Below are 21147 nucleotides of genomic sequence, written 5' to 3'. Positions count from 1 at the left end.
GGTACTGTATATGCTCAAGTCCCCATCTATTTTGAATGTCATCTTAATATCCTGCACCATTAAAGGGATGTTTTCTTCTTCCTCTTCTTCTTCTATATTCCCCATCCTTCCAAGTAAATAGAACACATTCCATGAGATTCCCCTTTATGTGGATTAAAAGATCCCTGGATGTCCGGAGATATTGTGAAGGGCAAAAAACAGAGGGACGTCTCCAGGGTGAGCAGCTACCCTCCCCCATCTTGTAACTGTGTTCCAATAGCGGCCTCCATTGTGGGACGTTATGGAGGACAACACAATGAGATATACAATCTCATACCACTAGATAGCACTGTTAGCACAAGCTGATTACCATCGCTGCAGTCACCGCCATGACTCGCCAAACAATCACAACAACAAGGAAGTGATGTGCCAGAGTTTAGAGGGTTTAGTAGTAGACGTAAAATGCTTTTATTATTATGGATATAGAGGCAAAAGTTTGACTGACATTCTATGGCATTGAGTTATAATAGTTTTTGATGATGTTTTTGTTTTTTGGATGCATGTTATCAGAGGCAATAGGCAAAGGTTACATCATGCAAGCTAGATAAATAACTCTGTATATATACCTTTTCTATAAAGTTAATCATTCACTGGCAATAACGTAGTGCTCTTAGTTAAAAAAGGAAAGAGAAAAATATACATACAGTATGTAAACAGTCAAAGAAATTGCACTTTCTTGGCTTGTTATTAGAAGCCACACTACTGAAGGAGAGCAAAATTTAACACTGGAAAAAAACGAATTCACTGTCACTGATTGTCTGACCAATAAAAAACCAAAAGTACACTCAACTAAAAAAGAGACAAGTTATGTATTCTACAAAAAATCATATACAATCATAGTCAATTTTAAGCAGAAATGTTTGCTCTATCATATTGGCCAGTTATATCATTTATTAAAAACATCTTAGTAAAATGAAAGCTCTGATTATTAATGATGTATAATCCCAATAGTACTGTAATGTGTGATACTAACTTTAGATGCTACTGTTGACAGAAGGGGAACAGTTCTCTCTATGTACATTCACATGGAACTAAACTATGATTACTTCCACTGAGTGGATCAGCCCGACGCTCCAATAATGACAGCAATCTATGGTGTATCTGTACAGAAACATGACCTCCATTCCCCAAATATTCACAACTTTAAAAAAAACAACAACAAAGGAAGTCATTATATAGTCCTTATCACAGGAGATATTGCTTTTAAAGACTGCATGAGTTCGCTTAGGTACGTACACAAGACAACATGGCACTTCTACAGAGCATTTGGGGTAAATCAATTCTGGTTTTTCTTTTCCCTTTCCTCCCCCTAGGACATTCTGATTGTCAATGCTCTGAAGCAAAGAGCGAAACATTCTCAAAAGGCAGTCTGCAGTAAACAAAAACACTTTATCCCCTCCCTCCCTCCCCCAGGAAGCAATACTGAAAATACTCCACCATAAACTTTCCTATCTTTAATATATTTGTCCGTCTCTTTAGTAGAGAGTACTGGAGCTCTTTTCAAAAAAATAACGTCTTTCTTAAAACCTCATTACAAATTCTCTTGCGGCGATGCCAAAATTCCTATGGCTAAGCCCGCCCCCTCCCCCTGCCCCTCCCCCTGCCTGCCTGCTCGCTGGCACATAGCAGACACTGTCTTGGTGAAGAAGTGAAGGAAACCATAACACTGTGTCAACCCTTTTGTTTTCCTTCCTTCTTTCTTTTTTTTAACTGCCACTCTCCTCCTTATGTCATCTCTCAAATCTGCACTGGCAAACAACAATGTCTGCTTTGACATCTTGTTAAAGAGTAAACGTGGTGTTGACCCGCTAAAGGCCCAGGGACACGTTCCATTCCAACTTCAGACCTGAAACACCAGTACCATATATGCCCGCTTTAGATTTCTTCCCCAGTTTGTTTAAGGTGCCAAAGTGTGTGTGTTTGTGTGTGTGTGTATGTGTGTGTAGGTGTGTGTATAGGGTGTTCGCTCAGCATTCAGTCTTTTGTGTGCTTTTTCAGTCTAGCACTAGTGCAAATTCATTTCAGCTGGTCTGTTTTTTTTTCTTCTTCCGGGACAGTTTATCTCTGTGTTTCTCTCATCGCTCGCCGCTTGGACAAAGGATTACGTTGCCATGGTTTCATCCTTGGTGTGATGCCCTTCAGAGCGCGAGGTTCAACACACTCATCTGTTAGTGTGTGAGATGTCTTTTTTTTCTTTTTTTTGCATTTTCTGTCAGTATGATTCTTCAGCTTCTTCTCTTTTTCACTTGTTCTCTGCGGCACGACTACAGTAGCAGCAGCGTGACATCGGTTCCTCTCCAACTGTTCAGTGGTGGGCCTCGTCCCTTTCTCAGAGTGGTCCCACCTACACGTACAAAGGAGAGACACTGTCAGAAATGCAATAGATCATCCAGATTCTCTCCTTCTGTGTTCCTACACTCACATCACTATTTGATACTGTGCCTACCTCTTTCCTTTAGCTTATGAATGCTGCAGGGTCATAAGTAAGTCATTCAACCGTTTCCTCCTCTGTTCTCTGCTGCAAACCTCTTCCTCTCCTCGTTTTTCATCCTCTCTCTCCTCCTCCTCTTGTCTGTTTAGGGTTTTGGTGGGCTGTGGTGAACAAGTATGCATAACGAACTGCAGTTGCAGATTTTGATCCCTGGGGAAATTTTGCGAGCGAGAATCTATTTTCAGTGGTAAAGCTAAATATATTCTCTGTGTACTTACATCGGGGCTGGCAGTGAGCGGGCTGGACGCGTCCTGACTCTGATAGTGGGGGTCACTGTTGATAACCGTCTCCTCCGCCCCCACAGGCTGATCTGAGGGGTCAGGGGTCACACAGTGTACGTTAGTGACGATGGTACAGAACATGGGGACCACAGCATCATTTCTGTCCTTTACAGTTCTATTTCCCTTCGATTCTGATCACAGGCTTTGATGGAAACAGTGTGGTTTCATTGTTAATGGGTAAAGCTGATGCTTGCTGGGTTCTTGGACACCAGCAGTGGATAACAGAAATGGGGAAACATTTCTGCAGGCTGACGTTCTGTGGTTGGAAAACCACTTAGTTTATACTGCTGAGTATGATATGGAGAGGCGAGCCAAATATGAGCAGGACGGGCAGTAAGCACAACACACACACACACAGACACGCACGCTGGCACAAATAAAATAAAAGACAGACACTGACAAAAAGTGACGTCTGTAAATTAAAAGTGAAAATGTATACAGTTGGACCGCATACAGGTATGCATACATAAACACCTACAGAAACAAAAACTAACACACACACTTGCTTCATGGACCTGACTTGATGTGGCTGTCGTCCCCAATTACGCCATCATAGGACAGATCTACCGTGTCCTCGTCTTCTTCCTCTGCGTCTCTCTCCCTCTCCCTGTCTACCCTCAGACGGATCTGTCTGTCTCTCACCAGCTCCCAGTTCCTCATGAGGAACACTTGATGTTTCACCACAAAGCTCCTGAGAAAAGCAATGACGTTGACATTAGTTGGGTAACGGCGCATTCAACAGTTTTGCTGCTTTAAATGTGAACGGCTCCACTCTTTCCATACCTCTCGCTACTGGTCAAAGGCTCCATGTCGAGGTGAGGAAAGAGGCTGGTGATGTCACTGGAGCTCTCTTCCTGTAAAAACAAATGGGAGGACACATGAAGATTTTACATACTACTACTATGTTGTATGCTTTGCTGGGATGAAACCTTCCAGCGTCACAAACTCACCGCTGTCTGATGCGAGGACAGACTCTTCTCCTTCAGTCGGCCTGAGTGGATGGAGAGATGGAGTGAGTAGGTAAACAAATAAGAAAAGAGGAAGTGCTGGACAGAATGTGATATGTGAGTATTGACTGCCACTCATCAAGTGATCCTGAACATCACAAATATGAAACGGCAACTCACAGTAACGTCTCTTCCTCTTCAGGGGGACAGCAGGCTGCCTGTAAAGCTGCGACGAAACAAGAAGAGGTTAACATCCTGGTACTTTCACTGCAACAATGTGTAAAATGTACATACAAATCTGAATTATGATTGGACCTTCTGACTTTGTGATGCTGTATTACAGAGATCTACTGTACCTGGTTGTGTCTCCAGAGCCACATAACATCATAGGGCAACTGGAAATGAATCCGCTTCAACCTCAGATATTTCCCTGGGGGAGGCATAGGGAGTTTAGCTGAGTGATCAGGAAATGATTACATACAACAGCAATGGCAGTGGTGTGTCGACAAACTCACCAACATGGATTGGAGCAGGTAACAGGCTGTACTCCTTCTCCCCTGGTGTGTCTTCGAGGTTCTCTCTGCAAACCTGCTGCGATTGGGAGGGGGGACTAGGAAACGAACAGACAACAACAGATCAAGAAAGGAAACTGATAAGATAAGGGACATTAATTAGTGTTTATTTGCTCAAATCTGTTCCTCTGATGCTCAGTGGACTCACTCTGCCATTTTGTAGTCATCAGAGTAAAGACCTGCCCGCAGAAACGTCTTCCTGGGTGGACCGTCGGCTCTCTCCTCCCTTTGGACGCTTACTAGCTGTGTCGGAGCCAGATCAGTGTCTGACTGGCCAAAACATTCAGGCAGGGCGTCGCACTCTGACTTATCCTCAGCAACACTAAAATGAAAGCAAGAAGAGAGAGATAGAATGATAGAGAGAAAAAGAGAGAAAGAGAGAGAAGGCACTGGTTTAGCACACAGTGCTGAAAGCAGTGGGTTAATATAGCAGTAGTGAGGGGCTTGGTTGTATTTTGACAGTAAGCATACTAGCATAACTGGGGTGCTTTGTCATGCAGTGGTGAGTGTTTACCTTTGATAACAGGGAGAGTCACAGTGCTTTCTCTTCCGTCCTCTCTTCCTCTTAGCCTGCAGTACCAACTTAGTCACCTGATGTGCTGTGTCACCTCCTCCTCCTATGTCTCTCTCTGGCTCTCTGTCTTCTTTCCTCCCGCCCACATCTCTCCCCTCTCTGTTGTGGCTGCGTTCTGGCACGAGGTCAGGTGATGACGAGGAGTGTGTGGGGGAAGATACAGCGGAGGGCAGTGGATGCTTCCTGGGCCGCCCTGGTCTTCTTTTAGTTTTCACCGGCACACCGTCTGGCGTTGGCACACTTTTCTGCTGCCCCCAGCTTCTCGAGTCACCTTGTAAACCTGCAGTCATTGGAATGGAAAGAGGGAGGGAGAGAGGGGGGGAAGGAGGGAAGGAAGGAGGGAGGGAGAGAGGGAGGCACGGGAGGGGGGGGAGTAAGTGGCAGAGAGGAAATGAGACAGATGTGGATCAGTGATTGAGCCAGCAGGAGGTGTGAGGTGAAGCCAGTCTAGGCTGAGTCATGCAGATGGGCCACAGATTAGGTGAGTCACAACATTTCCTCTGGCCAGATCATTTCTGGGAAAAGCATTAACGAGTGATTTATGTACACACAGACTCCAAAAACCGCAAGAATGGGGATAAATACAGCGCAGCGTGCATATTTTGTTATGTGAGCATGCACACGTATGCACTCTTGCACACATTCAGTTAATATGAACTCCAATCTCCAAAGCCCCAGAGGAAGAGAGGGAAGGGTACAAGTCCATCCATGCTAGCGTGCTGGAACTTCAAACACATATGTGCTTAGTTAGATGATGCACTGATGTCAAATGTATTCCACTCCTCCCGAAAACTGCATTCTCCCCTCGCCCACTCTTTGCCTTCATTCTGACCTCCATGCTATCCCTTCATCAATCACTCCTCCTGAGGTCATGTATCTTTTTGTTCTATTTTCCACAGTCCCTGACAACACTGACCACTCTTTCCCTATTGGATTTTTCCAAGTCAAATAGGCCCCGTTGGCCAGCAGTGAGGCAGAGGCCAGGCTTTAAATAGCCAATCTGGTGGTTAACTAATGACTGTGTTCACTGGGTAGCCATGGGCTGCGACTGCGTGCGGTTCACTACAGCCCGGGAAGACTTTCTGTCAGATTCACATCAAGATACTTCCCTAAAACTTCCAACAAAGAGAATGGGAACTGACTAAATGCATGAGAGTATACGTGTGTGTGTGTGTGTGTGTGTGTGTGTGTGTGTGTGTGTGTGTGTGCGTGTGTGTGTTTGCGTGTGTGTCAGCCCATGTGTCAAGCTTGGCCACTGCTCAGTCAAGGGAATTAGAAATTGGCTATAAAAAGAACGGAGTCTGATTTCCTCTCAAAACACTCTCCAGACTTTGATGTGTTGCTCAACAGCACCTGAGGAAAGGCAGTGATTTCACTACATCAAGCAAGCAATTACTATCTCAGCTCCACAGTGAATACGGGAGTGAATATGAAAATCTGTCCCGGCACAGCAAAGGAAATGAGACTCTTGGAATAAGAATCATTTGCTCAGCTTTCTGTCACAGTTTGGTCACTATCATTCTTCTTTTAATCATCGCCGATTTGGATTTTGTATATAATCTCAGTTGTCAAAATGCTACATATTAAAATGTTCTGCCATTCAAAAAACTCATCTATGGATCCAATCATTCATCCTTCCTTACCTGCTTCTCTCCTCTCTGTCCAGGCCGGCTGCTCTCTCCTCCACCTGTCTCCACTTCCTGCATTCCTACTCCCCAACCCACTCCTCAGGCCCCGCCCACCTGATGCCATGGCAGAGGTGAAGAGGTTGGTGTGTGTTGGGGAAGTCCTGTACTGTGGGGTCTGGTGGGGATCCTCCTCCTCTCCATCTTCCTCCTCTACATCTGACACCATCATTCTGCCTGTGTGTTGCTCCCCACTGAAAGCTCTCCTGCAGGGGTTGGAGCTTCCAAATCCTGACCCTCCTCGGCCCCCGAACTTCATCCAGGACTGACCCAGGCCATCCCAGCCCCCTCCGAATGAGGACAGGTGAGAGGACCCCAGCCCCGGTGAGGTGAGGGCGATATGCTTGAACCTCTCTGCTGAGGAGGAGGAGGATGAGATGCTTGCAGCAGCAGCAGAGGAAAAGGAGTCGTTTCCATTCTCGCATGACCAAGGTGATTCTGTCGACCCCATGCTTCCCAATCCTCTTGTCCCTTTCCTTCCTACTTCTGCTTGCCCCACAATGAATCCTGACCTTTGCTTTGAACTACTCAACCCGCCTCTCTCTATACCGGCCTCCTCCTCATCCTCATGCAACTCCTCGTCCACATCTTGCTCGCAGTGCCGGTGGCGGTGTTTGTGTTTGTGTTTGTGTTCACTCCTCCCGCAGCCGCAGGAGAGGCTGGACGTGAACCCGGCTCCGCTACTTCCTCCCATATCTCCCTCGCCGTCTCCTCCTAAGCCTCCCTCCCTCAGCAACCTACTCCTTCGCCTGTGGAATCTGGCTGGGTTGAGGAGGAAGTGGGCATGGTGGGGCTGATGGGAAGCATACTGGTGAGGAGACGGCAGTGGGTAGGAGCCGGGGAGGTGGGGGTAAAGCGTCGTGGTTGGAGGGTAGCTGCCATAGAAGCCTATGTTGTCAATGGTCTCCTGGAACTTTGATGGGCACCCACACTGCCTGCGGTCTGGCTTCCTGTTACAATGCACTGGCTGGCAGGGGTAGAAAGGCTGGTGGGAGAAGGAAGGAGCGGAATAAGGCGAAGGGTGAGGCGAGTAAAAGCCATTCAGGTTGATCCTGAAGATGTTGGAGCGGAGGGGGTGTGAGGAGGAGGAGTGATGTCGTCTTCCTCCAGCAGCAGTCCCTCTCCCGTCAAAGCCCTGCCCCATTCCTGTCCTCGCCCAGCTCTGCCGTCCAATATGGACCTCACTAAACTGACCGATCAGATCTTCTAGTTCAGCCAGAAACTCGGGGTCCTGCATGTGCAGCTGGTGATGCTTTTTCTTATGCTTATTCTTTTGTCTCTTCATTGCGAGGCAAGAATAATAGTCCGAATGAGTGCACTTGTTATGTCCTGGGCAGGGGCACGGACAGATGCAAGCGCAGGAGGTGGAACAGTCGTACTCCCTCCGTCTGTGTCTGTGTCTGTCTCTGTGCCGCTCCACAGCAGCTGAATTGGTGATGTGGTTTGTGTGTCTGGGTATGTGAGAGTGAGATGAGGAGACAGGGGAAGGGTGGTCCACCAGAGAGGAGGCGTGTCTGTGACCCCCAAAAATCACTCCTGACCCCTGACCCATCCTGATCATGCCTTGAGCTCCCCTCATCTCTCCTCGCTCAGAGACGCTGTTGTTATCCGTTCCAATCCCACTATCGCTGGGTAATGTCTCTTCGCTGTGCGACTCGCTCCTGGGGGACGGAGTGGCCTCTTTCAGGTGGCCAGGAGAGCTGGGAGTATGATGCAGAGGAGGGGTGGGGCAGGAAAGCTTACACGACGACTGGTGGAACGGGAAGTGATGCCTTCCCTGACACGGGCAGCTCTTCTTCAGGAAGGGCGACAGGGACGAGGAGGACAGAGGACGGGGGGAGGTACAGGAGGACGACGGGGAAGGGAGGGAGAAGGGATGAGGAAAGAGCAGGGAGGACGTCGGTTCTGTGAGGCTGCCTTCACTGTACGGACTCTGGGCCCCACTGGAGTGGGTGAGAGACGGGGAGGGAAAGGGGTGAGAGGGAGGAGCCTGAGGTTGGTTAGAGGAGAACAGGGAGGTTTCAGGGGGATTGGTAAACAGAGACGGCTGAACGGACCTCTGGGAGTTGGAATTTAGGTTAGCTGCTTGAACTTTAGGTTTGCGTCCTCGCCTCTTGCCCATATAGATGGTTCCTCTCTTACTCACATTGATCTGAGGCCCCAGCTTACCCCCGAAGGAGGAGGACAGGGCTGACAGCGTGCGTGCTGTTGAGGCCTCTATGGATTTACTCATCCTGGAGGAGATGTCGCCGCTCCTTCTTCCCTCGTTGCCTCCGTAATCCGACACGATTCCCTTTTGAAATCTCCTCTTCTTTCGTTTTTTCATTTCATTTATCAGCCTCCTGATCTTCAGTTGCCTGTTCCCCCTTTGAAACGGATCAAAATCTTTGCTCATCTCTTTATCATGGCTTTGATTCTGACCCTCGGGGAGAGGTCGTTTAGGAGGACGGCCGCGCTTCCTGGGGCTGGCTTTAAACTCAGGTGCACTCGGCAGTACTGGATTAGGCTCCAGCACAGGGGCTTGCTGAACTCCTTCAGACCCCACAGATGGTCCCTCAGTTGAAATAGGTGGTGAAAGTCTTGGGGGCGGCTCATCTGAGCTAGAGGTATTGAGTTTTGGGCGGCCCCTCTTTCGTGCTGGCGTCCCCGGGCATCTAGGAGCAGCTAGGATAGGTTCTGAGCTGGAGAGATTCTGCTTAGGAGATGGAGGTTTTGTTGTAGAGGAGAGAGGAGAGGAGCAGGTGGTTGAGGAGCTAGAGAGAGTTGGGTGTGAGTCATCCGTCTGCTGAACTGAGGCCTTAGCAGGAAGGGACGTCTTGGAGTTCTGAGGGAAATTGAGTAAAGGATGATGGGAATCTGGAGGGGGATCCTGGTTTTCTGCCCTTTGAGCACGGTGCACCAGTTTGGTCCAACTGGGCCTTCTGGCTTTACGCTTCTTTAACGGCCGACTGTCCTGTTCATGGTGTGAAGTTGGGGGAGAGATGGGCGCGCGGGGAGGGGGAGCTGGCAGAGAGGGAGGAGCAGAGAAGGGGTGACTTGGGGCCACAGATGAATATCTTGGGATGTCTAGTTCTTTTGATTTACTGGTGTCACCTGTTGTTGCTGCCGGTTCTGCTTGTTTCACTGGCTTGCACGTGTCATCTGCCTTGTCTCTCTCTTCTGGTCTGCCTTGGTTTGCAGTCTTGCAGGCCTTGTCCAGTTTACTAGTATCCACTGTTTCACCACATTTTACATTATTGTCTTTCATTCCGTGTCTCTCCGGGCTAAGCTTATCCTTCTTTTTGTCGACCTTTGCTCCTTCAGTCTTCAGTTCGTCTTTCCATGGATCATCACTCCTTTCTCTTTCATCTTTGCCTTTACCACTCTTTAATTTGCCATTTTTCCCTTTCTCCTTTTTCTTCTTCTTCCCTCCTTCCTTCCTGTTCTCACTCTTGGCTCTTTCTGCGTCCATTCTATCTCGCTTCGATTTTTTCTCTTTCCGTTTCTCTTTCTTGGCTTTCTTCTCTTTGCCTCTCTTCTTCTCGGGTGACGGCTGCAGAGAGGGATCCAGTTTGGGGGACTGGCCGGAGGAGATATCGACGGTGGGGGAGGACTGTGGTTTTGGAGTCACGGAGGGAGAGGATGGATCTGGCTTGCTCTTGTGGGACAGGCTGCTTTCTTTATGGGAGCTGCTGGAGACTGGAGCTGTTGTTGAGGAGTCCATTGAAGAAGCAGAGGAGAAGCTGCTGTGTTTTCCTACTTTGACATTTGAGGAAATAGGCGGACCAAAGATGTCGGCTAAGCTTTTCCCATTCAGCAGTCCCTTCTGTTTTCCCGCCTGCACCAAAACGTTATGTTTCTTAGAAGCATTTCCATCACTCCTGGTTTCAGCTGCTGACACGGTTTGAAGACATTGGGTGGAAGAATTAGTTGAACCCGTCTGTTCTGTTGTGGGTGAGGATGATTTGTTTCTTGCGGTGACAGGCTGGCCATTGATGCTAGGAACCTTCTCCTTCTTCACCCTCTCTGATGATCCATTTGAAGTCACCTCTGTCTTATCAGCCGGCTTGATGGGAACCTGGGGGATGTAAACATGCAATCTCTGTCATACGGCTGTGACACCCATTAGTTTGCTGTTGACAACAGTGAAGGACAACGGCGAAGACACGACAACTAAAATGCCTTTGTTTTTGTCCGCCCATTAAAAGAGAGACTTAGGACAAATGACTCAGTCGGGCAGAGAAAGGAGGGCACGCTGAGGAGAAGGAGAGAGTGAGGTGATGGAAACAGGAACAGGGTTGACACAGAAAGGAGAAATACAAAGGGAGAGAAACAGAGAGAACGGGAGTGGGAAAGGGACACGGGTGGGGGGGGGGTGAAAGATAAATGAGAGCAGGTAGAGAAAAGAGGGGATGTAAAAATAGAAGAGAGAGACAGATATAGAGTATGAGGCAGAGAGAGAAAGGAGAGAGAAAGCTGTACTATTGGTCGCTATAAATTACCACTAATAGAGATGAGACGCCTTGGCACTTTGTACTTGTCCTGTAATTTTGGAAAGCTGCTGCTTGAGTGGCATTTGCGCAGCTAAAGCAATAAGCTCCCCCTGGTGTAATTGTCATAGGAACTGATGGGCCAGTGTCCGTAACAACTCGAAATGGTTGCTGTGCTGTTGTCCTATTTATAGGTCTGTTTACTTAAATGTGCTGCTTAGGTTTCAGGTATTGAGACAATAGATCATTGGACCTTATTACAAGTGAGCACAGAGCTCAGTAAGTTTGCACCACAGCAGCCGGCCGGGTGGTTGACTACTAAAACCAAAACAATGCTCCAGCACATAAACGGCATAAATAATGCATTACTAAGTGGTTATGAATACCTTCAGTCGCTCTGCCTGTTTTCCTACCCACCCACCCTTAGACTTCCATTTTGAGTTAACAACAGCTAATGGCAGCTTTGGTCATCACTGTACGTGTGTGAGTCAAACGTGCTCCTTTCTTACCTGTTTGGCAGACTTGGTCCCTTGGCCGGCTGGTGCTGGAGCTGAAGCTGTCGTAAATGTTGAAGATAATAACTTTGGCTGCGATGATGATGACGACGACGACGATAATGAAGATGATGATGGAGCAAGTGGTGGAGAGACAGCAGATGCAGTTTGTTTAGACAGTGTCTGGAAAGGATCCAGCTTTGATTGCTGCTCTCTGGTTGTCTCATCCGGGGCAGAACTGGCTTTACCCTGCTGGCCTCCCACCTCCCCATCCCCTCTCACCGATCCGCCCCTGCCCTGTCTCTGATAAGTCCTGATGGTGGGCTTGCAGACATAGCTCTCCAGGATCTTGGGTCGTTTCTTGGTGCGTTTGGCCAGTCCAATCCGGAGTCGTACATTCCCATCAGGGCAGCTAGGCTCCCTGCCAGAGAACGGAAGCTGCTGCTGCCCTGTGCTTCCACAGCGCCCCTCTATGAGCAGCTCCAGAACTGCCCCTTTGTCAGCCTCCCTCTTCTTTCCTGCTCCTCTTCTCTCCTCCTCCGTCTTCCCCATGTCTCCATTCTCTCCCCCGCCTCTCTTCCTTTTCTCCGTCCCTTGCTCCTGCTCTGAGTCTTCAGGTGGAGAAGTGGGACCCAGAGGGGAGTTTGTGGTTGGAGGGGTACCCCCCTTCACTCTCTGGTCCATCAGAGAAGTCAGGGGGGAGGAGCTGGGTTCTGGACGGTTCCCAGTATAACACTATAGAAAAGCCCCGTAGGGTTTGGGGTTGGAGTGGGGTCAAAAGGGCAGACAGCAGACTACAGGTGTAGGCTGGAAGAGTTACACAAAAAGGGCTGTAACAGTCCAACTACAGATTGGTTCTGTCATCCAGCAAATGTCTCTCTCTTGTCCTTTATACTTGAGCTGGGAGGGAAAAGACAAGACAGACACATACACAGAGAGAGAAAGAGAAAGAGAGAGAGAGAGAGAGAGAGAGAGAGAGAGAGAGAGAGAGAGAGAGAGAGAAAGATCAGCGATTAGTCATCTTAGTGAGCTCAGATGTTGAGTAGCAGCAGCACAGGAATTGACGGGAAAGTCCCCTTCCTGCAGGCAGCTACAGAGAGGTGCTAAAGTCTCTGTGTCCACAGAGATGATCTCATCATACATAAAACCCAAGGGGCCAATCAGCGTCTTTGTAGCTGCCGATTCACAGAATGTCTGCACAAACAGGAATAAAAGCCTACTCACATTCTTCAAAAACAGCCTGGAGTGCCTAACAATCTGTAAATAACAGCAGCTCTGAGGAGACAGCACACATTCCATCAACCTCTGCGCAAATGATCTAATCCTTAGTGTACCCCATCTCCCCAGATCAATAAGTCTATCAATCAGCTCCTCACCGATTCACACACTTGATCCAGTCTCCTCCCCTCCTCTTCCTACTGTCTTTGCGCCTTCTGTTCTAAGCTACTCCCACCAGCACCTCTCCTCCCACCATTCCCTTTGCTGTACTTTTCTTTTCTCTCTGAAACTCCCCTTTTCATGTTTGGCACTAAGCTTTCACATGCATTCTCTATTAGACGCATCCACTCGTTCCTGCTCTCCCGCTCACTCTCTCTTTCTCTCCCTCTCTAAGTAGACCACACAGTAAAGTGGTCAACTCATGCACTGTATCCATGTTAATCAGAACCATATTTCCTCGTCCGCTCCGTTCTTTTCCTCCTCTCCAGCCTAAATCCCTCCATTCACGGTCCTACCATTCCCCTCCTCCCCTTTCAGTAGTGGTAACACAAATCCGTAGGAAAGGGTAAAACTTATTTTTGGAAAGGAGTGCAAATTCCTCCTCCTCCCATTGCTTCCTCTAAGTCAAGTAAGCTTTTCATTGACCCCATTGTAAATGGACTTTTAATGTGACATTATGGCAAGTAACACGCCCTAAAATAACATTCTCACTCTCAACATAACTTTCACTCTCACTCCTACTGTGCTCAGCCCAGGTTTCAATGCAGCGAAGGAAAGCAAGGTCTTCTGTCATTCTCCCTTTATCCTAATCTCTCATTAAGAGAGACACTCATCCATTTTCTAATAAAACACACCCTGCCAAGCATTCTTGCAGCTCCCTCCTGAGAGCCTCTTATGAAACAGCTCGTCTGTCTCTCAACGCACTGAGCTGCCCCTTAAACTTACTGTACAAGAGCATCTCAGATAATGTTTTCATTTGAGAGCACAGTGGTGTATCTCTTTTGCCTCTTGGTCCCTCCACACCCAAGCTCTTTTCTTGAATCATACTGAGGCGAAATCAACATCTGTTCCAGTAACTGCTGTTATGTAACAGTTTTGGAAAGCTTTCTGCAGCCAAACCTCCTTAGAATAAAAATCAAAGGAGTGTAGAGACAGACAGCGGCCCCCACAAATAACTACAGCCACCTTTATCACGACCGATACAGCCCTGTGACACCTCATGATGAAGAGCAAAGTGAAGGGGTGTGAGGAGTAGCTTGACTTACACTCCTGTGCTACTATAAACAGATGAAAGGAAGGGAATGTGTGACAGGTCTTAAACTTAAAAGGGTGAATCAGTCAAAGTGCATACTAATGGCCTTTAATACTCTCCAGAACTACACTTCTCCAACATAACTCAAAATTATTCTAACATTAGACCAGCAGCTATTTCCAGTGACAGGATGATGGGTGGGTTTGACACTGTGCTCAGTGTGGTTCCTCAGCAGCGCCAAGGCAACGATTAAATCATAATAATGGCCCACCGTATTTCCAGCCATCATCGCCATCCCATGACGGTGTTATCATCAATAAGTACACATACACTGTTATCATCTGCCTGACAACAGCACTAACAGGGCAGCTATGTGACGGCATCCCGGAATACTGAAGCTTCACAGGCTGAGCAGCTTTTACTCCACATATGGGGAAGTTTCTCACGTGAGTCTCTCCCTCTCTCGCACACACTCTCACTCACACACACACACCCACACAAAATTAGGGTATCAGAAGTGTGTTGGTTGTACATTGTGTACCCGGGTCGCAGCTGCGTAGGCTGACTGATGTTGCTACTGTAGGTACAGTACGAGCAGCGGGGGTGTTACCGCACTGGAGCAACCTACCGCTGCTTCACCGAGGACGTCAACAGGAGCTTCCTTCTCCATAATGACTTTGCGCACCTCACCAAATCACTCTCCGCCTGACGCTGTCGCACTTAGAAAAACGGCCACACATACGCACACGTGTTAGTTGTTGTCACTCCTCCCCCCCCCCTCCAAAAAAAAATCAAACATACCCCACATTTAAGGCGGTGTAAAAAAAAATGTTTAAAATGTACACACATACACACACACACACACACAGCGGGGCCGATCCGATGGAAGTAAACATGGAAGTGTGATCTACGTAGCTTGAAAATGTGCTGGTGGTGTTTGAGATGTGTGTGTGTGGAGGGGAGATCTGCCCTCTGCCAGCTCCCCCGTATGCTGGATCAGCAACATTCAAATAATACAGATCACCGTGGACGGACGGATCGTATAGAAACACACGGCAACGAGCGCTACGATTAGCTCCAAACGGACACACAAACCGTCACCAAGCCGCCGTGATTTGGTGACAGGGGCCTGCCCGCGTTCAAACACACTGCCATGACATTTTGTAATAAGGCTACGTAGGCTACTTACCCGAGAGCGCGTCCCAGAACCAAGTGCGATCAACGGGCAAGGAGGTGAAGGTGTTGCTGTCCTGCTCGCTCCTTTCGCATCCAAAACCCGATCCAACAGCTTGAGTCGCGTTAAGATGTTGCTTCGATTACATAACTGAGACCAAACTCTTGCCTGGATTGCCTCCTAAAAGCGAGTTTCGGTGTCATCGGAGCAGAGCAGAGCAGATCCCACTGTGCAACAACATTGGCGCGGATGTTTTCATAATCATACAGTCGACAGTCCGGATCTCCGTAGGCGCGTCTCTGCAGCTAGGTGGCGGGCTGTTCACACCGGAGCTGGATCCTATTTATTTTTTTAGCTGCTTTACTTCTTCTCCCGGGGAAAGTTACATGTCTCCCAGCAGCAATAATGGCTGGAATTATGCTCTTCCTACGCACACGCACACACAGGCTTGTTGGAGGGGGTGTAGGTGTGGAAGAAGGGTTGCAGCAAGCAAAGCAAAAGTGTGTGTCCCCGGGGCTGAAGAAGGCTCGCAGCTCAGTGTGCGGGAATGCAATGCGTGGCCATTTTCATGTGGCCAGAGGAGGAGATAAAACGGTGAATACAGCACAGCACCAGGATCTCATTGCGGTTCATAATAGGCGATTGGGGAGGGCTATTTAGACGCTTAATAAAATGGCGACGACTTGGCTCAAGTACAGGCTGCTGGTTACTTGGATTTTTGGAGATCAGATCAAATGTTACGTCGCTGTGTAGAAAATGGGACTCGGGATTCCATTGGGGGAGAGAGGAAAGAAGGGCGGGCGGAGCTGACAACACTTATTAAAAAGTTAATAGGTTAGAGGCGTTAATGGTTGCGGGAGTTGTTAAACACGAATACTTGATCCTTTTTTCAAAACTAGTATCGTATGTGATCATTTCTTACAGATGCAATAATACACATTTTGTTGTAAGTTATATTCAATTAGTATAAACTATTAAAAAATAAATATTACATTTAACTAGTATTTGCGTGTTGTTACTACTTAATATCGTACGGGAAAGACTATTTGATCTTAATAATTCAGCATTTTATACGAGTACTAATACCAATCCTACTGTGCAACTACCACTACTACTACATTATACTGTCAATACTATTGCTAATAATAATAATGATACTAATAATAAATGTTATTGTGTAGATAATCAAAAATACGTAGCCATTTTTTACTCCTATTTTGAAATTTGTTATAAAAACCCTTCCTTGTTTATTTCCAGGTATCGCGAGTCTCAATAGTTCAATGATTACTTTAAAAAAAGTGTAAAATGTGTGAAAAGTCTCGTCTGCCCTGTTTTGCTCCGTTTTGGGGGTGACGCCTGGTTTGCGCAACGCCGTGACGTCACTTCCGACTCCATGCTGGATGATGGCGGTGTCCATAACAGCTTTTGCACATTGACTTCCCCTGATCGTGTGCGCTTTGTGTAGTGGTTAATCTGCTCCCGGGCCGTTTGTCAGTGGTTGACATCACCCAAAATCTCTATCGCGGAACCCTGAATGAGTTAATGTTCAGGTAAGCAGAGTTTTGTAGTGAAATAGCGCCACAGTCGTAATGTTTCTCCAACATGCTACCGTTATTAGCCGCTAGCTATCTGTCCATGCAAGGTTATAGATGCTAGACCTAACCCGGATCACTTATATCTCCATATCTCAGATCATGGCCCTTCACAGACTGTCCCTGAAACTGCGGCCAACGGTAAGAGAGCAGTTTGAATATGTATAAGAATCAAATGTGTACAAAAAGAGGAGGCTGGGAATGTTTTCATGGTTGTTGTGGTGATGAAACCTTGCAGATTTCACACGTAAGGAGCCTTCACAGCAGTGGATGTGTCCGGCAGGAGGCCGCGGCTGCACTGTCAGAACCAGAACCCCTCTCGTTCTTTAGAACGCAGGAGAACGATCCAGTAAGTAACCAAGCAAAAGAAGTCCAGACAGCTGTTGATGCTGATGGTCTTAGTGTTGATGTCATGTTTCTGACTCTCCTCTGTCCTCCTCTCCTCAGGCTAATCACTCCCAGAACCATGTGGGTCAGTATTACACTCTGCCTCCTGCTCTCATACGGAAGATGTTCCCTCAAGGCCTCCCCTACCGCTACCAGCAGCAGGTGTGTGTGTATACGTGTGTGCAGTCCGTTATGATGTAGTCGGTTAATTTCCCTCATTTTGTGCACTTAAATACTGAACGCAAGCGTGATTTGACTTTAGATGAAGACGTTTAACGAGGCGTGTGTGATGGTGAGGCAGCCGTCTGTGGAGGTCATCTCTTACCTGAAGAAAACAGACTTCAGCAAGCCTGCAGTACGATACTTATTCTGTATCCTTCTAAGCACACGTGCACACACACACGCTCGCACGCACGCGCGCACGCGCGCGCACACACACACACACACACACACGGATGAGTAAGCTGTGTTGTTGACCTTAACGAGCTGCACAGATGGGTTGAAGGGCAGTGGGAAGACGATGTCGCTCTGTCACGCAGTTCACTTCTGTTACACACAAGGATGGCTGGTTCTGCATATACCCGATGGTGAGTAATACACACAAACACACACACAGACAAACACACACACTATAAGGTAGACTGGTGCTGCTGCAGTAGTATCAGAGGTCAGAGGTTAGCCGGCTTCCTCTGCTGTGTTTCCCTCTCACAGCTCACCTGTGGGTGAAGAACTGCAAAGAGCTGCTGCCCTCTGCTCACAACACGTCTCGCTTCGACCAGCCGCTACAAGCCACCGAGTGGTTACGCAACTTCAAGATAACCAACGAGCCCTTCCTCTCTAAGGTAACGCCGTCTCCCATCTTTTACTAGAAGGTTTTGATTCTGTCAAACGCTCAAGCACGCCTGCGTTTAAGCAAAGAAGCGTGGTTCTGAATGGAAGTTTTCCTGCACTCCCTGTCTCCCTCTCAGATAAAGACGAGTCAGCGCTACGTGTGGACGAAGAGAGAGTCCACAGAGGAGGGACGGTCTCTAGGAGAGCTGGTGGATCAGGTGAGACCTCCGCCTGCCTACTTTAAGAGAGTGGGGAGTTTTTGCAACCCTGTGTTTTCACTCGTGTTGGTCGATGCGGTTTATCTCACCGTCCAAGGCCTGGTGTCACATTGTATTTTTATCTATTACCTGTTTCCCCCTCTGCTGCACTCAACCCCCCATCCCCCCACAGGGATCATTAAAGTTTCATCTTACACCTCGCCTGTGCTTAGTGGTGATCAATAGAGGATGAATAGAGCGCAGTGGAGGCTCAGCACAATGTTTCCCACCGCACACTGACAAAGGAAGAAAGCCACATTAGATTTATCTGCCGTTTATGAATTTCTTACTTTTCCCAGCCAGCTCGGTCGTCGTCCTCCGCTCTGCCTCACCGTATCATTTACTGCAAAATAAGGAAAACTGGGAATGGGAGGTTTCTGCTGCCGCATCACATCTGATTGTCTTGGCAAAGAAATGATGATTGGTCCCTGCTGGTGTTTGCTTGTTGTAGTCTGTCCTAATGTGCTTAGATCGGAATAATGGGAAGTCTGCTGGCAGCAAATTATAGGAAAAGTAGGTCAGGCAGTTGACAGTTGTGGTATTTGCTTTCCCATTTATCAGTTTCAGACCTGCTGTGTAGGCATCTACCTAAAATGGCTTAAAAGGAAGTAAATTGAGTGGGGAATTACCTTTTACCCCCTAACTGACCACATCCCAGGTGCACATAGTTCTATCCCTATTCAAGTCTGAACATATTTCACTTTTTTACCGTTCTTCTGATGTCGTTCCTCTTTCTGTGTTCGGCGCTGTAGGGCATATCCCGTGTGAAGAGCAGCAGCGATGTGGTGGGGGCGGTGATGAAGGAGCTGAGGCTGCAGAGCGGACAGCCAGAGGCAAACTTCCGCCTGGCTGTAGCCGTGGATGGAGTCAACGCCCTCTGGGGAAGATCCACCATCAAGAAGGAGGATAAGAGTCATGTGAGAGGACGCGACACGGCGACGCCACGGCACTCTTGATCTCGCCTACACGTGCGGCAGGTGGAAGGTCTGATGTGTCTCTGTTGTCTCTGTTGCCAGGTGGATCCAGAGGAGCTCACTTTGGTGTATAACCTGAGGAAGCTGATGAAGAACGACTGGGTGAGGATTCAGAAGAACACAACAGAAGCCGACCAAAGATCACAACTGCATGAGAATATGATATTTCCCATTTCCCCGTCTCCTTTAACGTCCTCTTCCTTCCTTGTCTCAGCACGGTGGTGTCATCATCACCACTCTCGCTCAGACGGGGTCGCTCTACACCTCAAAATCTTCCTACTTGCCTCAAGAGCTGCTTGGAGAGGTCAGAGGTCATTTTGTTGTACTCCCATTACCTTCAGATCCTGTCCTCAAGCGGCGACTGCAGATCAGACTTTCCTCCTCTAAACAACTCTAACTTTGGTCATTAGTCTGGATATTGCAGACACGCTGGAAGCAGCATCGCTCTCGTGGGCAGACATGATCAACTTTTATTCGATGAAATGGCTTTACTTTATCTTTTATCTTGCGGATTTCATTGAGTTACAAAAAATTCCCATGAAGTCCAGTAATGTTGCCAGATGACATTGTTTGGGACCAATAACTCCATCGTTACTACCCACCTCTGTCATTAATGCTGGAGACGAGAGTAAAACCCTCCCTAATGCCATCCAGGCTAGCCGGTACAAACACAGACGCACACACACTTTGCACACGCTTTTTCTGAACAACACAGCGTCCTTGAGTCTGTAAATACTGCACCTGCCCCGTCTACCCTTGTGAGGTTTATGGAGTGATAAATATTGCATCTGTCCACCGTGTTGTGTTACGAGGTGCTATTGTCTCCGCGGGTTATATTATTTATCGCCGTGTTATTTATCTGATGTCTGCGTGTCACGAGATCAATTGCTGGATGCACCGATAAATCCACGGTTACAAGCTGCCACTGTCATTAGGGCTGGAGACGGGAATTAAGCCAAAGTCTGGTCTACAACACGCTCGTCTTATCAAATTAACAATGTCGACCTTTTATCTGTCATGTATTAATCATTTATATCCGTCTTATGGAACTCAGACTGGATTCAGACTCTGTGCATCCCAATTATAGAAAAAATCCTCTTGTTTAGTTTGAATGTTGAATTTGTCGATGGTGGATTTTTGCTAATACATGCAAACTGGAATAGGCATACGCATATATCATTTATTTTCTTATTTAAAACAATGATCTGTGTTGTTTGGATAAAGAACCTGATGTGAACCCACCTGGAGCTGTACAGATGTGTTTACATGCGTTTGCCTGCACCAGATGTAATCTACACCGACTCTCCTGTCTGAATGTTTGCTTTGCAGAAAGGCTTTGACAGCATGGACCCGTTCGTCCCGGTGTCGGTACCAAACTACAGTGAGAAAGAGTTTGAGAGCTGTTACCTCTACTACATGGACCGCCACTGGCTTCAGCATCCACATGGTATGTCAAGATCATTCTTCATGCTTAATAGCATGATCTTTATCTGTGCTTTTTTTCAAAGTAACTGGAGTTTTTGTCTTCATTAGGTCAAACGGAGGACGGGAAGAAAGAACTCGTCTTCTTGAGCAGCAGAAACCCATCGATGCTGGAGAAACTCTGTGCCCACTTGTGAAAGCACATACAGACTTCAAACACACACAGATAAATTAGTGTTCCAAGATCATATTAAAACACACAAAACACCAGTTTACTTTACCGTGTATCCATGTGTAAATTATGTTACCTGTTTCTTTCATAATAAAATGTTCAAAATGAAACTTCTTTTTGCTTATTAAATACAGATCTATTCACGTTGACGCTGAGTGACTCAATGGTTGCGTAACAGCTCATATCTTCTGCATGAAACATTCATTCCGTCTCCAGCAACATTCCCCTGCTCATAATCATGTTTACAATATATTTG

The 21147-nt window shown here is 47.5% G+C and overlaps 2 protein-coding genes across 6 annotated transcripts; one reads left to right on the top strand and one right to left on the bottom strand.

The window, feature by feature from the left end:
* Positions 1–239: 239 nt before the first annotated feature.
* Positions 240–16420, bottom strand: LOC143003990 (uncharacterized). Of its 5 annotated transcripts, XM_076154810.1 has the most exons (14): positions 15212–16350; positions 11568–12452; positions 6548–10646; positions 4845–5184; positions 4479–4652; positions 4274–4368; positions 4115–4188; positions 3939–3984; positions 3762–3802; positions 3595–3665; positions 3327–3502; positions 2749–2840; positions 2486–2631; positions 240–2383 (listed from the first exon to the last, which is right to left on the bottom strand). In XM_076154810.1, exons 2-13 carry the CDS (start codon positions 12234–12236, stop codon positions 2500–2502), a joined length of 6009 nt encoding a protein of 2002 aa, XP_076010925.1. In that variant the 5' UTR covers positions 12237–12452; positions 15212–16350; the 3' UTR covers positions 240–2383; positions 2486–2499. The 5 variants fall into 5 exon arrangements, 3 of the variants coding, with proteins under 3 accessions (XP_076010925.1, XP_076010927.1, XP_076010926.1); XR_012963921.1 differs by lacking the exon at positions 240–2383 and having other exon boundaries at positions 2489–2631; positions 3314–3502; positions 15212–16412; XR_012963922.1 differs by lacking the exon at positions 240–2383 and having other exon boundaries at positions 2489–2631; positions 3318–3502; positions 15212–16412.
* A 128-nt stretch (positions 16421–16548) lies between these two features.
* dap3 (death associated protein 3) lies at positions 16549–21001 on the top strand. Its single transcript, XM_076154813.1, has 13 exons — positions 16549–16746; positions 16888–16929; positions 17027–17137; positions 17236–17337; positions 17438–17546; positions 17670–17762; positions 17887–18017; positions 18144–18224; positions 19016–19180; positions 19280–19339; positions 19452–19541; positions 20567–20684; positions 20771–21001. Exons 2-13 carry the CDS (start codon positions 16891–16893, stop codon positions 20854–20856), a joined length of 1185 nt encoding a protein of 394 aa, XP_076010928.1. The 5' UTR covers positions 16549–16746; positions 16888–16890; the 3' UTR covers positions 20857–21001.
* The last annotated feature ends 146 nt before the right edge of the window (positions 21002–21147 follow it).

Source organism: Genypterus blacodes, unplaced genomic scaffold (assembly GCF_046128005.1).
Source record: "Genypterus blacodes isolate CSIRO-AG114 ecotype Tasmania unplaced genomic scaffold, CSIRO-AGI_Gbla_v1 ptg000063l_1, whole genome shotgun sequence".
Classification (NCBI taxonomy): domain Eukaryota; kingdom Metazoa; phylum Chordata; class Actinopteri; order Ophidiiformes; family Ophidiidae; genus Genypterus; species Genypterus blacodes.
Note: the sequence above shows the minus strand (reverse complement) of the source record. Positions and strands in the feature narration are given on the sequence as shown.